The sequence below is a fragment of the Cryptomeria japonica genome, chromosome 3, assembly GCF_030272615.1.
Source record: "Cryptomeria japonica chromosome 3, Sugi_1.0, whole genome shotgun sequence".
In the NCBI taxonomy this organism is placed as follows: domain Eukaryota; kingdom Viridiplantae; phylum Streptophyta; class Pinopsida; order Cupressales; family Cupressaceae; genus Cryptomeria; species Cryptomeria japonica.
This window is the reverse complement of record NC_081407.1, coordinates 262,661,859-262,681,129: the sequence shown is the minus strand read 5'-3', so window position 1 is coordinate 262,681,129 and position 19,271 is coordinate 262,661,859. Positions and strand designations below refer to the sequence as shown.

The 19,271-nt window shown below is 35.2% G+C and overlaps 1 protein-coding gene across 1 annotated transcript; it reads left to right on the top strand.

Annotated features, from left to right (window-relative positions):
- Positions 1-12,089: 12,089 nt before the first annotated feature.
- Positions 12,090-13,655, top strand: LOC131066807 (protein CURLY FLAG LEAF 2). Its single transcript, XM_058001654.2, has 2 exons — positions 12,090-12,412; positions 13,154-13,655. Exons 1-2 carry the CDS (start codon positions 12,164-12,166, stop codon positions 13,451-13,453), a joined length of 549 nt encoding a protein of 182 aa, XP_057857637.2. The 5' UTR covers positions 12,090-12,163; the 3' UTR covers positions 13,454-13,655.
- Positions 13,656-19,271: the final 5,616 nt, after the last annotated feature.

Here is a 19,271-nt window from a genome sequence, read left to right as displayed (position 1 = left end):
CATTGTTTGACGAAGCAGAGTGGATTCGGTACATTCTCAGTCGAGTTCATGATGAGTTTATATGGATTGACAGGCCCCACAAGATTACCAAACAAGCAATCTAAGTCGTGACATGCCTCAGTGAAACTGGTGAAGTACCTAGCTTGAGGAAAGTATTGAATGACACAGTGATAGCTACTACTAGTTCCAAATTTGTCAACATAGAAATGACCATAAACGACATTGTGGAGAATGATGTGAAGTTTGCATCTATGGTGGTCGGATACAAGGTTTACCAGTCTAGTAGACACAACTCTGTTTTCGATACTGCTATATACTCAGCTTATCAGATCTTGAAAGATGAAAAAAGGTATGATCTATGTACAGTCCTCCTTAATGAGTTGATAAGCAATTTGAAGAAGATTAAGAATTATAAAAAGAACACTTTTAAATATGGAACTCCTCTTATTTGCTTGGCCTTATATTTCCTTAACGAAATACCCAGTGTGAAAGGAAAGGTCCAATGGGCCTATGATAGACTGGAGGTGATGCAGGTTAAAGAGGGTTTATGGGGAATTGGAGATGCTACAATGGGAATATATTCTCTCTAGGGATACTTCAAATCCTTCCAAGAAGCAATGAAAAATGGAGAGAGGATCCCTAAGGAGATTGTTGAGAAGTATGGGCAAACCATTTATTTCATGGTTGACAAAGATCAATGTCAAATGGAAGTGGTGGAGCCTAGGGCAGTATGGATCATACCCATGGGGTATGAAGTTGACTCTATCACTCTTGAGGAATATTCTCAGCACTTGTTGAGTCAACTGGTGGATCCTAAAGAAGGAAGATTTGGAACATTCAAGGAGAAAGACCTTGAAGTGCATAGACAATTCACTGCACTTGCTAGGAAAAGGAAAGTTACAAAGATAGAAGAAGAGATGGCAGTGTGGATGGGATTCACCCATGAGGAGGTGAAGCAGGAAAGGGAAAAACATGCTTAGAAGGATTCCATTGAGGAAACCAAGAAGCCCAAGGTCAATCTGGTTCCCACCAAGGTCAAACCTAAAGAGACCAAGCCTACCCCTGCTCCGGTGGTATCATCTTCAAGACCTAGCCCATTCGAGAAAGGTGTATTGAAGAAAAAGGAGAAGCCCAATAGGAATTATGTTGTTGTGTCTCTGGTGGCCTCTGAGACAAACTCTAAGGAAGAAGCTGGCAAGGTGAAGAAAGGTGAATTTGTCAGAGTGGTGAGGAAGTTGTAGTCTGGTAGAGCCTAGCAAAGCAATAAATCTAAATTAGAAATTGCCCCTATCGGTAGACCCAAAAGAGGTAGACAGGTCAGAAGTCAACTTGAGAAAGATCTTGAGTCTAGTGACCTACAAGGTAAGTACAAATTTGTTCCTCCATTGTCAACAGATCAATTCATAAATGAAATAATTATTGATGGGAACTTGAAGAATCTTGGAGCCTACTATGAACATCTAGATGAGGGAGATTAGAGAAAGGTTGAAGAAGTTGTAGTTTTATACTTACATAACTTTAGCAAGACTCTAACTGAATTAGAGCGTAGTATCCCTAAGGATTTGTATAACATTATTGATGCAAGGAGGCTAACATCTATCAAGATTGACAGAGAAATGAAAGAAAGATAACTAATAAATGTTTGCACCTATGTTAGTCATGATGAAGACATAAAACTTATTAAAGAAGCTAACAAGAAAGAATTCAAAAGAAAAAATAGGGTAAATAGATTAATGATTGGTCAAGTGGAAGAGGTAAGGAAGGAGATTGAGGACATATGGAAAAAGATAATTGTGAATGATCCTCTTTATGCAGGAGCATCCCCGGTTCTTGGCAATCTTGCATCAATCAAAAAATATTTCTTTCTATTTTCCTTTTCTGTTTTGTAGTTTCAACATTTCTTTCTGTTTTTTCCGGATTTGGCTCACCAAAATCTATGGAGTTGGATTTTTCTTGAAGACTTGATCATCTTCCTTATTCCCAAACCGCGGAGCATTTGGATCTTTTTCCGGCAAGTTATCGCTATCGGTTTGCGAGACAATTTTCTGTTATCGACTGCCTGGACCTATTTGCATCGATGATCTAGAAAATCCTTTCAATAGCTTGCGGAGCCCTGAGCATTGATTTTGATGTTCATTTGCATGTGGCCAACCTTCCTTTCGATTCTCCCTTTGTCCTTTGAATTTTCTGGAAGAATTTCTTTGGCGGAGGCCAACCTTGTTGGTTTTACACATTAGGTCTTGCTCTTCGATTTTTTATTCCTTTTGGGCCAACTAGATCCCCTCGGATCATATAAATCATTGTAATGGTGAATTAGAATGTATCGAAGGAGTTAGACAAAACATAGAAGATAGATCTTGAGATTTGAGGTCTCGGTTGTGACCTCTTCTATTTTTTAGCATGTTTTAACAGGCATGTGAGCCGGTTTCTGTAACCCGGTTGTTACCAGTTGATTGTAATCAATTTTTCATGATATAATTCAATCTGTTTTGCATTGCCTCCATCATATCATTGTGTTTCTATTGTGTATACTCTTGCTGACTGGTCTGGACTAATCTCTTTGAGGTCCCTCCTAACCGATGACTACACCACCTTTGTATAAAGATGCATTCAAGTCTTCTCAGTCGACAAAAAAGCAAGGTTTTTTCGATGATCAGAAGGGTGAAACTCAGATTGAGGGACATCCAGAAGGTCAAGGTAACACATCACTTGATGCTAAGACTGATGAGAATCCTCTAGTGGTGGACAACTCAGCAGACCCTGAGATCCAAAAGGATGATACTACACCAAGTGGCAACACCGGTGCACAATATAAAGGGGATGGAGAAGAGGAAAAGGATATTGAGGGTGCAGAGGTAAAGGTCATTGTGGTTGATAAAGGTAAAGGAGTAGTTGATCCGACAATTATCACTCCTCCAGTTACTATGACCCTACCTCAGATCCCTATCAATCTTGATGATCCTATCAACCTTGGATAGATGTCTCCTACTGAAAAGCTCATGCTCGCAGCTGCATTTCAAGCTCAGGCTAGCCAGAATTTGGTAAAGTTTGAATCTGAAGATAAGAAGCTCATTTTATTGTCGGTTAATGAATGCTGTTTTGCAAAAGGTGGCTCTAAATGTACAATTAGATTCCAATGCCAGCCCCTCCAGTAAATTATTGCAATTGGTTAATAATGTAAATACTAGTTTTGATTCTTTAGAGAAGTCCACTACTAAAATAGTTTTGGATAGATTTAAGGATGTTAGTTGCAGACATTCCAAAAGATGATTGAGGATGATAGGGTGAGATTAAATAAAGGTCTGCAGGTTATCTCATATGCCTTGACAGAAGGTGGAAAATTGTATAAGTCTTGTCTAATTTTGCCTAAATTCACTATAGACATAGACAAGAAAATAAGTGTTTGCCAAGGAAAGCTTGCTAGTAATTCTCAGTCCTTTGATCCTAATGTAGCTCCGACCAGTGGCATCGAAGGACAAATTTTGGTTCTAAATGATCAGATCTCAAGGCTCAATGTAGAGAACAACAAAATTTTGAGAAGAATAGATGAACTCTAGAACCTAGTTGCCCCCAGTTGGACACCATGCTAAGTAATAAGGTAGGCTATAGAAATTCATGCCACTTTATTCAGTGCATTTATTACTATTTTGGATAAATTGAAGAGTAGGTTGGATACTCACCTACGATCCTTGAAGATCATTTTTGCTGACATCTTCAAGTATTTATAAAATATCCAACAAGTATCTTTGTATATAATTTTTGGGTAGAACCCCATCTTTGGCATTACTGTCAAAGGGGGAGAGGAAAGGTGAAAAATGTATTGTATAGAAGAGTGGAATTCATTGTCTAAGGGGGAGCTTTAGAAATTATTTTGATCTGGTGTACAGTGCTCAACACTTAGTCATTTTTCATGAGTGTTGCCATCAATGCCAAAGGGGGAGATGTTGGCAATTGACACTCATCTAGTGGTTTCTGGTAGTTTCCGGTGGCTGATTATTGGTTTAGGGTTGTCATTGATGGCAACTCTTCTTGGAAATTCGATCTGGTGGTCGCAATTCTTCTTATCTGGACATAAATGTTAACCGGTATTTTAGGAAGAACTGAGCAGTTTTGGGTTCAGAAGCTTTCCGGTGATTGTGGTGCATTGTATCGTGTTGGGATTGATTGGGTCGACATAGACACATCATTTAATTGTTGTTTTGGTGATCCACACTTATCTTTTGTGATCCAGTCAAGCCAACATGTGACTACACGTTACACTAGCAGGCCGACATGGTAAATGACCTATTTTGTGATTGTCTGTATATAAGTTTGGTGTGTACAATCTTTTTAGTGTATGATATGATTTTATGTGAGTGAGTGGTGATCGAGAATCATTTGTAGCGCAGTGCACATTATTGATCTGGTAGGTGACTGAGACTGTGAACAGGGCAGAACAAAGAAGGTGATCCAGTCAGTATATTTAGCACTCAACCAGAACTCATCCAGGCATTGTAGATGTTATTTCAGAGTTCATTTATTGTAATTCACCACTGTAACTAGTTTTTAAGGTAGTGAACCATCCCTGAGGGATGTAGCCTTCTGAGTTATTTTAATTGAGCGGTGATCTCTAGGCAATGTGCCTGAGTGCCTGTGCATTCCCATATTATAATATTATTTTGCTATTGGCCATAGTGGAATAATATTGTGGGTTTAAATCCCACTGTGGTTTTTCCCATTTGTGTTTCCACGTAAAAATCTGGTGTTATGCTTTTGTGGTTGTTTGTTTCATGTTTCTACATTTCAGTTTCATTTGTTTGCTTCCAGTGGTTTAAAGTTAAATTTCAAAATCCAAAAACCAGTAGATCATTGATTCACTTCCCCTCTCAATGATCCCTAATTCCAACATTATAAACGCAAGATGAGTTACCACTAGCTTGTGCCTCATTTGCCTATGGTTCCCACCTTGAATTGTAGATGGCATTTGTAGTCTTCACAGAGTATTTAGCATCACATATTTCAAACTCTTTGGTTTTCCATTACTGAGCCTAAGGTGGCCCATTTTTCCTGGTGTATTCTTTTCGAAGGCTTGCCTATTGGATCTCGTCTTAGGCCTCTTGGGGTGCCTGAGCCTCCTTGTCCCTTTTGTGGGCTACCTGAGTACTTGATGTGTCTCTTCTGGTTCTATAGAAGAGCCTAGTAGTTGTGGGTTTGGATTCATGACTTTTTTAAGCCATTTCAGCACAAACCCTTTTCTTGGTACATGGTTTTGTTGGGAGATTCCCTACAACTTCCTTTCAAATTCACCTAGATTTGGCATGCTTCCAGTTTGGAAATCCTCTTCAGTTTATGGAAAGATAGAAGTGTTGGTTTGTTTTCTCACAACTCTCTCGATATTCATGGTTCTTTGTATGCTAAAGCTTGCATATGCAATAATGTGATGTTACATATCCAAGTGCATGCCAATAAAGTGGCTCTAGAGCTAGCCCACTTGTAGACTTTACTTGATCATTGGGGTAATGCCCCGTGTAGGGTTGCTAGAGTTTCACATAATTTTTTTGCCTTTGATGACCATTCTCCGACCCGTGGTTGTCGGCATGGTCGTAGCTCTTCATCTTGCGGTTCTCGCATGCCTCATTCCCAGGATCCTTATTGCCACTCTGTCAGGTGGAGTGTGAGGCCCTACCCCGATTCAGTTTGACATTTTCAGTTATTTGCATATTGAGACTATTATGGATGCTTTATTTTATGCTTTATGGACTTAGAACTTATATGATTCCATGATTTGGATCACACTGACATATGTTGATGTTTTATTTCATGCATGATGATTATGAAACTTTAGATATGTTACTAGAATAGAATTACATTATGATGGTGAATGTCATTATTGGAAATTTGCAGGATTTTATTTTGATGATAGAAAAATGATGCTTATTTATGAGTGGTTCAATTTTGGGAAGTTATGTTAATTGCTTATGTGAAATTGAATTTGAAACAAATGAGACATTGAATTATTGTTGCCTAATGTATGAGTGTTTGATGTGCAATGGAATCCATGTATTTGATTATGTATAAATGTGATTATTTGGAATCACTAATGTGTTAATTGAGGTGCGCAGGAAAATTATCCATGTGACCATGGAATTTATATGGAGAACCAAGCCTAGACCGATGTGCATTTGTTAAGCCGGGAGTTGTCTATTTGGAGAGACAACACCCCATTGTAATGTATTTTATTTGTGAAGTGTATAATGTTTGAGTGTTAAAAATTAATTTGTATGTATATGTGTAATCCTACAAGAGACAAATTCCATGTGTGATTTTTATATTGTGTTTTTATTGTGTCACTTGACACATGTGCTGATTAAGTGTCATTGATTTTGACTTGTCTCTTGGAGGGAGTTTTGTTTCTACCAAAGCCATTCAAAAACATGAGTGTGGTCCCAAATTTGCCTTGGGTAGGGAGTCTTGGGAGTGGTCAACTCAAGTTTGACCCGTAGGTAAACTTCAATTGGGTTTCCAAAGGGTTTAATGGACTCCTAAGGTCAGTTTTAGGGCTTTTCCAAAGGTCCAAAGGGTGTACCTATGGGTTAGGGGTATTTTGCAACATGTGGCTTCTCCCATGTGACTATTTAGTCACTTCAAAAAGTGGTGTTTCCAAGATGAACGAAAATTCAACTTAGAAAGTTCTTCCTAGGATAGAGAACCTTCCTTTTAGATGTCAAACTCTCTTCCCCATCTTCTTCCACCTTTTCCCTTTCCAATTTTGGTAATGTGTAAGAGTTTGGGAAGGGCAACCAATGGGAACTCACACCTCACCCAAGGGGTTGGGAAGTGTGTGAGAGGCCTTCTTAGGCAAGAATTTGGAGACTTAGTGAGTAATCACCCACTCTCCATTCTTGGAGATTATGCTTGTTTTGAAAAAGTTAGTAGGAGATTTAGCACTTTTGGTGGAATTTGGAGAAAGTTAGTGTGGAATTGGGCAGCTCATCCCCAACTAATTTTAGCAAACCTATTGGCAGAGTAAGGTTGGTTACTTCTTACCTCCTCTTGTTATGTTGTAAGTGTTAGTTTATGTTGTTTTGTAAAAGAAAAGAGTTGCTTGTAAAGAATGTGTTTTATGAAGTTTTTTGTTGAAGTTAAGAATGTGTAGTTTTCTTTTCTATGTATTTTGTTTTGTGTTCTTGTTGTTTTGGGAGTGTCCAAGATCTCCTACTCTTGGGAGGGTAGGAAGATCTTGGGGTGGAAGGAGTATGACAGCCATGGGTGAGAGGCTCTCCTTATGGAGAGTGATCTCAAGGTTGTCCTTTGTGACCCTTGTTGCATAGCCTTGTGTATGCATTTGGGGGTCATAAGGGGAGTATATATGGCCTTGAGCCTTTTGGGGGGCATAAGGATTGTGGAAGTATTTGTTGCATTTGTGTTGCCATGAGGTGGCTTGTGTTTTTTTTTTTTTGGCATGCATTCTCCCCATTGGTACTTGGTCCACTTCCACCCATGGAAGAGTCACCATGAAAGTGGTGTATGTGTAGCTTGGGAAGGGAAATTTGAATGTAAATGTGTTCCTATGTTTGTTGTGGGGTTTGCATGTTTGTAACCCGTCTAGTGCTTGGTTCTCCAAGCTCGGGGGTGGCTTCTAGTAAGCCTAGGCTGGGAGGTGAGCTTCCCATGGTCAAAAATGTGTTTTATTGCAGGTTGCATGGGAATGGAAAAAGAAGGATTAAAGGATTATGTTGCTGTTTTGTGTTGCAGAAAAGTGTTTCAAAAAAAAAGATAGATTCAATGTAGTAGTTTGTATAAAAGGAGAAAAGTGAGCATGTGTAGTATTTACTCTCAAGAAAGGGAAAGTGTGGTATTATATTCAAGTTACTATGTAGAGAAAAAGCATTGTTGGGATTTCATCCCATTTGTATTCATGTTTATTTTGTGTCCATATCTATTTTGTATTTACATTTGTCAATAAATACACATGTTTTTCCCTACTTGGTAGTTTTGCAAAAGAAGATGAAAATGTTAGTTTGCATCTAGATTCCTAATGTTTTGTATAAAAAAAAGAGAAATGTATGCACTTTTGAGTAAACTGAAATTAAAGATTAGATGTTACTCCATTTTTCTTTAAGTTGAATATGCTGCTGTATATTTAATTAAAAACAGTCATTTATTTTCCATTAGTTGCAGAAAATGAAATCTTAGCACTTGTAGTCTATTTCTATCCAATAGATTAGCATTTAGTCTTAGTATATTTGAAAAAAAAATATATATGTTCTTTCTCATAAATCAATCTGCTATAGATATAGGAGGGTTCTTAAAGCATTTCAAAGATACTTAATAAATGAAAAAGGTATTCACAAATATATATATATTTTACTCTTTCCCCATTAAAATCTGCTTATAAAAAAAAAGAAAATGATGACTTTTTCAGATCTAATATATTACTTAGTGAGAAAACTGGCTAATCTCCTATCTAGAGCATTCAACCAAAAAAAAAAAACATATATATATATATATATATATATATATATATATATATATATATTTATGATTTTTACATTGTCAATATATTCTGTTTATATCTCAAAAAAAAACCATACATGATGCCTTATATATATATATAAATATATATGTATATATATGTATATATACATATACATATATATATATATATATATATATATATATATATAATTAATTAATTTAAAATGAAATCTGTGTATCCCAAGTAAAAGGACTGAGTTCTTTGTTTCTGCCATATACTTATCAATTTATACTCTTTTATATATATATATATATATATAAAGAAACCTTTTTTTTTTAAAAAAATTTAATGCAAAATAAAACTCCCAACAAAAAAAAAAAACGCTGTTTATTTTAAGCCAACACACAGGACGGAGCGAACAGGTGCTCGCGGGCCGCGGCCTTGGGCGGTGGCGCCACCGGCTACGGAGCCCGCAGCCCCTGGGCGGCGTCGTCCAGGGACTGCGGGAGCCGCAGGCTGGCGGCGCTGCCCACGGCCGGCAGTGCCCCGCGTTCTCCCCTCCGCCCGCCTCCTCTTTGCCTCTCCCGCACCTGCGTAAAAAGGAAAACGGCGCCGGTTCGCTTGGTTGTTTTTTTACCGCTCGGCTCCCTTCCTCCGTCTCGGCATACCCAAAACAGACGCTAAGAAAAAGAAAGGGGAGATGGTGGGGGGGGTTTGGCTTGGATCGCCCCCTGCGCGCAGCCTATCAAGGCCACCGCCCTTTCCTCACCCGCACACACACTCACAGCAAAAAGAAAAAAAAAGATGTTATCTTAGACGCCCTAACCCTAGTTCGGGTTAGGGCAAACACCCAGTCAAGGTTTAAAATATGAGTGGGTGTGTGTGGGGGGGGTGGGGAAATATAATATATGAAAAAAAAAAAGGGGTTCATATCCCTACATTCTTTTGGAGAAGCAATTTAATAAATGGTAAAATAAAGAATTATTATATATATATATATATATATATATATATATATATAATATTATGTGTGTAACATTTATAAGAGATTTATATTTGCTTGGGATGGCTAAACAAGCAATTAGTTAAGGGTAACATAAGGAATATTTTAGAATATATAGAAAATACACATGCGTAAATATATATATATATATATATACCATTATGTATGTATATAAATATATATATGGGTAATTTTAAATGTGTTGTAGATGTTTGATAACTCAAATGGAAGTTGATAACATTACCTAATGTTCTTTTAAATTAGTAATTAAATGTAGGAGCATTATAAAGGGAAAAATTATAAACTCGTGGGTAGAGCATGTCCATTTGAATCGAAAGAAAGGGGAAATAATAATAATATCATATAGCAATATTGATGGGGTCAAGTGGCCTATTTAGAATTTAATTAAGATGCATTTTAAATTATGGGGGTATTAATTAGTAAGGTTGTTAATCTTAAAAGAGAACTAGGACAAAATTAAATTTAGATCTTAGGTAGTTAAGGACGAAAAGATAGAATTTTGGGCATGCAAATTTGAGACTATTCATTTTGCATGAGGTTTTGAATTGTTTAGTATTGAAGCTTAGTGATTACCCTTTTGGGAGAAATTTTTAGCTCATAGATAACTTAGTTATCTTTATTACTAAATTGAGTTTAATTACCTATTGACACAAATATAGTTTAGACTCAACCCAAAATGCATTATTTTATCGCACTTAGTTGAGTATATTTGTTAAGTAAGTCGTTATTTAGTTAAGTATTTTAAAAAAAAAAAAAATTCCGTTCGTGCCCAAAAGTTGGGCATGACATGGAGGGATTTCCCGTGTCACTCTATTTGTCAAACTTGTGGTGGCTTTACTTATGGGTGGCCTACGGGTGGTGGTACCTTTTCGGCTCGTAGCGGTTCCAGTTGGCTGGACTTTGGTTAGCCTAGCTCCGCCAAGGTGGTTCCTCAACTTTCTTTGGCGATCTCTCGTTCATAGAAAGACAGAGAAGGTGATGGTGAGGCTGATGAGGAGGGATGGACTCTTTAAGACCCCCTCCTGACCCCACTGATGTATGGGGTAAAAAGGATGATTTGGATCCCCCGCCTCCTTCCTCTGCTACTGCTTTAGCCACTTAGGCTTTTTGTTTTATGTTTATGGCATGGTAAGTTGTTTTGTTGTTTCCGAGCTGGGCCCATGTGACTCTCAGGGATTGATATTTTCCTCCAACCTCTTTTTTTGTGAATAGTGTAAACTTATTACTTATTTAATGGAATGACAATTCATCAAAAAACAAAAAATATCACCCTTGAACTTAAAGATGATGAACTTGACAATATAAAGTAGCATGTCTTAACATAGATAATCTAAATAAATTGTATGTCAAAAAAGAAATTGTAGCTATTTACCAGATATGTATTATTTAATTATTCTCATCAATTTTAATATATTTTTATTTAGCAAATTAAACTTTTAATGTTTTATTTATCGATCACATAATAAAATAATCTTTAAATGAATAAAAATAATTTTAAATAGTTCTAAAATAAAACTAACATATCTGTTTTAATTAAAATCTATGAAAAAGATGCTCTTTTTTAGATGTCTATTTTTCTTTAATTAAAAAATTGTATGAGATCTCTCCAAATTTTTTACTTAGATTTTTGTAATTGTAAAAATAGATATGCTAATAATGAAACAATGACAAATGAAATTATTATTATTTTCACCCTTAACATTATACATCTTACAAAACAATTCTATATATAATCATGATTAACATCAAAAACTACAATCTCTTTGTCTGTTATATTATATATTTATAACTACATGTTAAAACTACCATTCAAACTCCATTTAAAAAAAAAATTCTTTCCATTGTCAATAGATAAAGATGGATACCAAATACATTATTTTAAATTATATTTAATTTCTAACATAACATTATTCTGTTAAATGTTCAAAATATATCAAAGACAAAATTTCACCAACCAACCACAAGGGGACACAATCATACCAAACATTTTGTCTAACACGGTGGTAAGTGTAAAATAATGTGTTGTTAAGATGTCATAGTTAAACTCCCTAAGGTCAACTATTTTAGTTGGAAGTTAGTGAGATTATAGCTTTCAAATTTTATAATACATTTGCTATTCTAAGCATATTGTTTACTATAGTAATTTTAATGATGACTCAAAATGAAAATGTCATTTTGCATTTTCCATAAATTAATGAGCTTATTGTTTGTAGTATAATCAAATTTTAATTATGGAAGTTCGAATATAGATAAATCATTTCTTTTGGCTGAAAGTTAAGGATTAATGGCTATCCATTCTATCAAATTTGTTGGTACGGGAAATAAAAATATGGATAATCAAAAGAAATTAAGTATTAATGATTATCCGTTCTGTCAAATTTGTTGATAAGAGAAATAAGAATATGGATAATCAAAAGAAGTGAAGAATTAATGACTATCCATTCTGTCAAATTTGTAAGAAACTTAATTCCTAATAAATTTTTTATAAATCACTCAACATCAGGACAAGACTAAAAACCATAATTAAACTGAAATCTTACCTAATCAAACAGCTCCCATAATCTCTAAATATCATAATGTGCTCATAGCAGTACAGTGCATTTATGTTGGAATATTCTGAGGTTTATATATACATACTCTCACAGCAGAGTGTTATAATATTCATTCACATATGATGAGCTATGGCTGTTGAGAAAGTTAATAACGAGCTAAATGTATGTGAAGAAGACAAAGAGGAGGTCTTAAAGATTGTGCTGAGAAATTTTAATGGTGAAAGCAACCAAACCACTCTCAATCTTCTGGGTGGCAATAGAAAAAATTCACCAACTTCTTCATCTTCATGTAGATCTGAGACAACAGAATCTGATCTTCGAGGGCTGGGCCAAAGCCATTGCATTCCCTCTGGATTAAAGAAGTGCTTAGACTCCAAGGTTAATTGCTTAAATCTTTCTCATACTCAAATGTTTCAGCTATATATTCATTTTATGGTTTCGTTATTTTTTACTCGTATTTATTTACTGTATGTATTCTTATAGTATGTGTAAGTGTTTCTGAATAAAACTGTGTATATTTTTGCTGAATGTAATCCCAAACGTGATTCAAAAATATACACAGTTTTATCCAGAAGCACTTTTCAGCTGATGTAAATATATACATATTCAAATGATGAGTTCTTTTTGAACAATGGTATTTATGTATGGCCTGAATTCTTATAGTATGTGTAAGTGTTTCTGGATAAAACTGTGCATATTTTTTAGTCGACATTTGGGATTGTATTAAGCAATCTATCATCAAGAAGAGGATGCTGAATGTAATCCAAAACGTGATTCAAAAATATACACAGTTTTATCCAGAAGCACTTTTCAGCTGATGCAAATATATACATATTCAAATGATGAGTTCTTTTTGAACACTGGTATTTAACTATGGCATGCATTCTTATAGTATGTGCAAATGCTTTTAGATGAAACAGTGTATATTTTTGAATCGACGTTTTGGATTGCACTCAGCAATCTATCATCAAAAGGAAATGCTACGCAGTGCAATCCTCAAAGTAGATAAAAAAATATACTCAATTTTTTTCAAAAGTAATAATATATACTGCGAAAAACTTATACTTACTATTCTTATATTTTTTCCAAGAATGATTGTATGATTGAATTGTATTGCAGCCCAGAAAAATGCATTACCTGAACTCAGATTCAGAAGGAGAGGTTTTATCAAGAAAGAAGAAATCAAAGTTCAGGTCTATTGAAAAGGATGGAGTAAGACTAGACCTTAAACTGAAACTATCTACCTCAAAAATCCTCCATGGAAGCAGCAAAAAGAATAATGTTGCAGAGGTAGCTGAGAGTGCCTTGAGGCTTGTTGGGTGTTACACATGTTTAATGTATTTCATGGTGCCTACCAAAGATCTCCAGTGTCCAAAGTGCAGAGGTTCTTTTGTTATAGGTTTTTCTTCTTCTTTTTGACGGATCAGTAATTTGTACATTAGAATTTTGGGTTTTTGATTGTGATTTTCCCTTAACTTTTCAGTTCAAACTCTATGATCCTTCATCAGAAAGTAAGACCAGTAATATTTTCCTTTTTTCTTTCAATATATTTATTATTGTACGCATTATGTAAATTATGCCAAAGATCATTATAAATTTCATATCTCTTTTTGTGTTTTCATATCAAGTTAGCAATTGAATAAATATGAGGTTCCATTGTTTGAATTGATGTCTGAGCATTATTGTTTGAACTATTCAATTCAAGATATAAGTTGGTGCGTAGTAGGTTCCAAAGGGTGGCCATTTTGAAACAAAAAATAAGGTCTCATACGTCACCTGTCTATTGTTTTACATTTTAATAATTATTTGGTTTAGACCCACTCCATAATGATTCCATGGAGGACTTATAATACCACTACAGTTTTAATGTGACGTGGCAATGTGTCATAGTGATGTCAAAAAGGGAGCACATTTAAAGAAAGTTTGAAATAATTTTAGAAAGTATAGTACAATTTTGTTTTAGTTTGTTTATTTATAATATAAAATTTATATTTCTTTCATTATAACTAAATTTTATTTTTTAATGCGTTTTTGGTTTATTGGTGAATGGTTCTAAATGAACGCACCAAAGATCATGTTTTGTTGAGTGTAAGGTGATCTTTGAACGAATAGATACTCGAATCAGATTTTTAATGTCCTCCATAAATTCAATCAAACTTTCATTTAATTTTGTTTTACATTTTTTGTTCGAATTTGCCTCAGCCCAATCCATTAAAAGACTTCACAAATCACTTTCTAAAGCATCATCCCTTGTTGAAACATCATTATCCATCCCATAAAGAAAAAACAACACCAAACAAAACAGTGCATGAAACAACCTTATTGACAAGGGAACCCCAACAGAACATTACTTAGTTTTTATTTTTAAAAACTTCTAAACTTTATTATTTTTTCTTTAATAGGAATTTGTTTTATTTTTTTGTAAAACTTTTTTTAATTATATTTTGTTATTTTTTATTTTATTAATGTCAAGAGGCATCTAAAATGACAGTAAGGGGCAAATGTAAACATGTTAACAATCATTTACATAATATATTTAATAATAAACTGATTATTTCTGAAATAAGTAGCACATAAAGCTTATGTCTCCAAACATATAGCAATAAAAATAGTTACAAAGTAAAATAAAATAGCTCCTAATTGATATCTTTCACATTCTTCTTTTTTTTGTGTGTGTGTGAGAGAGAACAAGTTTTGAATATCAAGGTCTAATAGAATCATGTATTTCCACATACAATGGTGGTGGCACCAAGAAATTATCTCAACTATTCCCTGACCATATACTTCAGCATTAGAGTTTTCTCTTTAAAACTTTTTGCACAACTTGTTAAATGTGTTATACTATAAGAACGCTAAAGGAAGTGCAATATAGACAATATCCTAAATTTGCAAGATGTATACATTGCCACAAGTTTATATGTAAAGATATTTCAAAGCAATATACAAACTTCATGCTAAGATTTTGAGTCTTGAAGAGTTAAATTTGTAGAGACTACTAAAATTTACATATTTTTGTTCTATTTATAATGGCTTCATATTCTCTCACATTGGACATTACAAGGATATCTATAATTTCGTTTCTCTCAAAATTTAAAATTTCCATATGTATGCACTTAAATGATCCATCATTTTAGAAAAATCTTGTAGATATATTTGTATATATCATTATTCATATAGTTATGTGAATATGTTTGTATATGTAGATATTTTTGTACAATGGATGACATTCTTTACTTTTCTAAATCTATGAGTATGTGTGAAAACTATAGAAAGCCATAAAATTTAATGACATTTATATCTTAGAAATGAAAGAATGATTGTATAGACTACCATTAAATGTCTTAGTATTCCTTTATAAAAAAGTAAGATTAGGTTGAAAGAACATATATCATAACAATGATAAAGTATTTTGTAGATGAACTAAGGGGAAATAATTAAATCCAAACATTTGTACAATATTTAAAGTATGTTTCACAACTCTTAAACAACCTGGCATAAGCCAAGAAAACCTCACATAAATATGTTTTAAAAAAAAAAACTTTGTGGTAGGATCAAGAATTGTCTCAAGCAATAAAACTCATCAAAATTAAGTGCATAAAATTATTAAAGTTTCAAATCCTTGAGCTAGCTATTCCTCTCATCTTAATCACCAAAGCTTTAGTGACACATGGTTGGTTGTACCATCTCAAAAATATCTAAATGGAAAGAAAGAAACTTGTGGATAAAAATCAAGAAATTTCTCCCAAGCTAAGATAAGTTGAACAAATCTATGAAATGTTGGGAAAGATGTCTCAACCTTGCTCCCAAAGTTAAAATTATAAAAGTATGATTTCTTGATATAAAATGGAAAGACTTAATTTATAGACTACAAATTTGGTTTTTGGCAAAAATAAATATGTTTGGTTGTTTAAGCCAGCTATGAGGAAGCCTATTGCATAGATCTCTTCAAGCTTTTGACTTTTGAAAAAATGGTCAAATCAACCTATTGGATCAAAAGTTGTGGCATCTAAAATTTTTCACATGAAATATAGAAAAATGTTGCAAGCATAATTGAGAAATTTATTATATTGAAAAACATGGTGGTTGGGTGTGGGTAGATTTTCTTTTGTAGGTATGGAGTAGCAAATTTCCTCTAGTTTGATGGTGGCTAGTGGTGTGTCGCCTTATGGTTCTTCTTCGGGTGTGCATGCAAGGTCGTCAAAATATTTTTTGTGTGGGTGAGGGCTCCAAACTTAGGAAAGTGAATGGATGTTTGTCGAGGAGTTAGGATCGTCCAGTTCTGGTCATTCCTCCTGAATCGGTTTTGGACGTTGTCGCTTACTAGAACAAACATGCTTTGATATGCAAATTTATTGGGATCTATATTTCTTTGTCGACGTTGGAAGCCTAGATTTGTCATTCTTGGTAGGTTGAGGGGGATATGGAGATTATGTTGGTTGTGAACAACTATTTCATGGTTATTTTTTCTTGCATGTTTGTTCATAATCATGTTTTTGAGGTAGGACCCTACTCTTACAATCATGTGGGCCTACTCATTAAACCCTAGCATGTGGGTTTCAATTTGGAAGAATTATTACCCTCGAGGGTTCTTGTCTAGGTTTGTCTATTGCAGCTTCCTTTGGAGTTTTGGAGAGAGGATATTTTGCAACAGATTTTCACTCTTCTTACGAAGCTGGTTGCAAAAGCTCAACAAACCCTTGAGAAAAAGGTTATTACTTTTGCTCGTATTTGTGTTGAGATTGACTTGAATAATCCATTGTCGGATTCTTTGGAAATATATTTCTTCTCTTCATCATGGGCTCAACAATTAGGTTATGAGTCTCTTCCTTTTTTATGCCAAATTTTCCATTAGTATGGACAACTTTAACATCGATGTCCTAGGGTTAATAAGGCGGCTAGTGGTTCTCCTTCTTCCTCAAATCCAAAGGTGGATAAAGGGGACAAAGGAAAAACCTCTATGAAAGATGGTGGCCCCAATAAGGATGGTTTTATGCTTGCCAAGCCCCATGTTAAGGGGAGAGGACATAAGAGGTCTTATAGGGATAGTCAGAATGATGAGGGCTTCAACCAGTTTGAGTTGTTGGACACTTTGGTCGTACAGGAAGGGATTTTAGTGGAATTTTCCTCTAGAGTTATTAGTATGGATGTGGATGTTGTGCATGAGAAGGGGATTACTACTGGTGTGTAGCAACGAGTGTCCCCCAATGGTCCTAATTCAAGAGATCCAAGCGGCCCTACAGATTTGCAAGATGATATTGTCTTGGCAAATTTGGCTAAGGAGGTGTTGGTATCTGGTAAGGAAGAGGGTCTTCTCAAGCTTTTGGTTTGTAGCAAAGTCCCCTTAAGAAGGGTTATTTAAATGATAATTCCTTGAAAGGTGGTCACAAAAAGGATCAGTAGAAGATTAAATTAGTTGGGAAATTGTTGATGGAATTTGGGACTATCAATCCCATTGAGGCTCACTTCCCCCCATCTCTTTAATGATTATTCTCTCTTTAAATGTTATGGGGTTGAATGACATCCCTCTACAAAAGGCTATTCCTAATTTGGTTGTAGTTCATTCCTCCAAATATCTTCTGTGTTCGGGAGACTAAGCTTTTCATTGCTTTCATGCTTCAATGTGCTTCAAGTATCTGGTGATATGGTCAATGTTAGTACATTGGTTCTATGGGTTGTTCTAGAGGTTTGGCTCTCTTTTGGGACCCGAAAAATATTGTTCCACTCTAGTGGATCTCTAGCCATTCTTCTCTTTCTATGGTCACCTCTAGTTTGGAATCTAGAGAGATTATTTTGGTTACTAATGTCTATGCCCCGATCATTTTTCATGGAAAAACTTTTCTTTGGTCTCATATAAGGTATGTTAGATCGTGCACTCCTTTTCTTCCTTGGGTTTTAGTTGGTGATTTTAATTTTGTCTTAAGTTTGGAGGAGAAAGCGGGGGAGTTGACTCAATTGGGTCCTTTCTGTGATCTTTTTCATGAGAACATGGACCTCCTAAGTTTAATTTCTATTAAACCATCTAATGGGATCTTCACTTGGAATAATCGACGGTGTGGAGATAAAGCTACATCTAAATGGTTGGATAGGTTTCTTGTTTCCTATTTTTGGGTTGGTGGTATCTTGTGTACTCTTGATTGGAGGGTCTTTGATCATTGGCCAATCAAATTTTATCTACTATTGTTTCAGTTCCTAAAAATCCTCCTTTCAAGTTTCAACTTATGTTGCTTCATGACTCTTCCCTTCATGACTTAATGGCTCAATGGTGGAGAGATGGTGGCTCTGCATATGGTACTACTATGTAATCTTTTGTTAGGCAATTGTAGTTTGTCAAATTTCATCTTTAGAGATGGAATAGGTTGTGATTTGGTAATCTTCACGCTAGGAAGAGGAATGTTCAAGCATGTCTGGATGTTATCACACAACAAATTTGAGATTATGGTTTCTCAAAGGATTTGGGAAGAGTGGAGTCTTAGGTTGTGAGGAAATTAGAGTGGGAACTTTGTGAGGATATTTTTTGGAAGCAAAAAGCCCATATTGATTGGCTTCGGGAAGGTGACAAGAATACCACCTTCTTTCATAATTTGGTGCAAGCTCGTCAAAATAGGGGTTATATTTCCTCTTTGGTGAATATGAAGGGCATTAAATTGACTTCTCTACAAGCTCTGTCTCATGAGGCTACTCAGTTCTATTCTACTCTCTTTTAAAAGGTAACCATAAAGTTTAGCAATCTTCACAGTAGGGTCACATTCATTAAGAGTCTCCAACTTATCCCATATAACCTTTCCAGATGATTTGTCAGTTAATCCCATTATTTGTTTATCAAAAAGTACACACAAGAGGGCCTCTCTTGCTCTACAATCATTCTCAATCTCTTGAGGAGGATTGCCAAATACTGGATTATGAGGTGTAACACCATTCTGTGTGATCTCCCAAATCTCCTTGCCAAGACATCTCAGATGAGTCTCCATCTGAATCTTCCATACCATGTAATTTGTTCCATCAAGACTAGGAATATCTCTCCAAAAGATAGCTCCAGATGAACTAGATGAACTTGAACTGTTAGTTGCCATAGGATCTTCCTCAAGTGGTTAATCTTTCTACCGAGAGGACCAAAGGTCTCATACCAATTGTTAGACAATTCAAATAATCGGAAGACAACTGAGAGGGGGGGGGGTGAATCAGTTGTCACAAATTACCAAAACATTTAGCAATTAAAACTTTAATACCAGAACCCAAA

Coding starts and splice junctions, on each gene's coding strand:
- LOC131066807 (XM_058001654.2), top strand. CDS start 12,164: ATGGCTGTTGAGAAAGTTAATAACGAGCTAAATGTATGTGAAGAAGAC. Junction 12,413..13,153: donor AGAAGTGCTTAGACTCCAAG/GTTAATTGCTTA, acceptor ATTGTATTGCAG/CCCAGAAAAATGCATTACCT.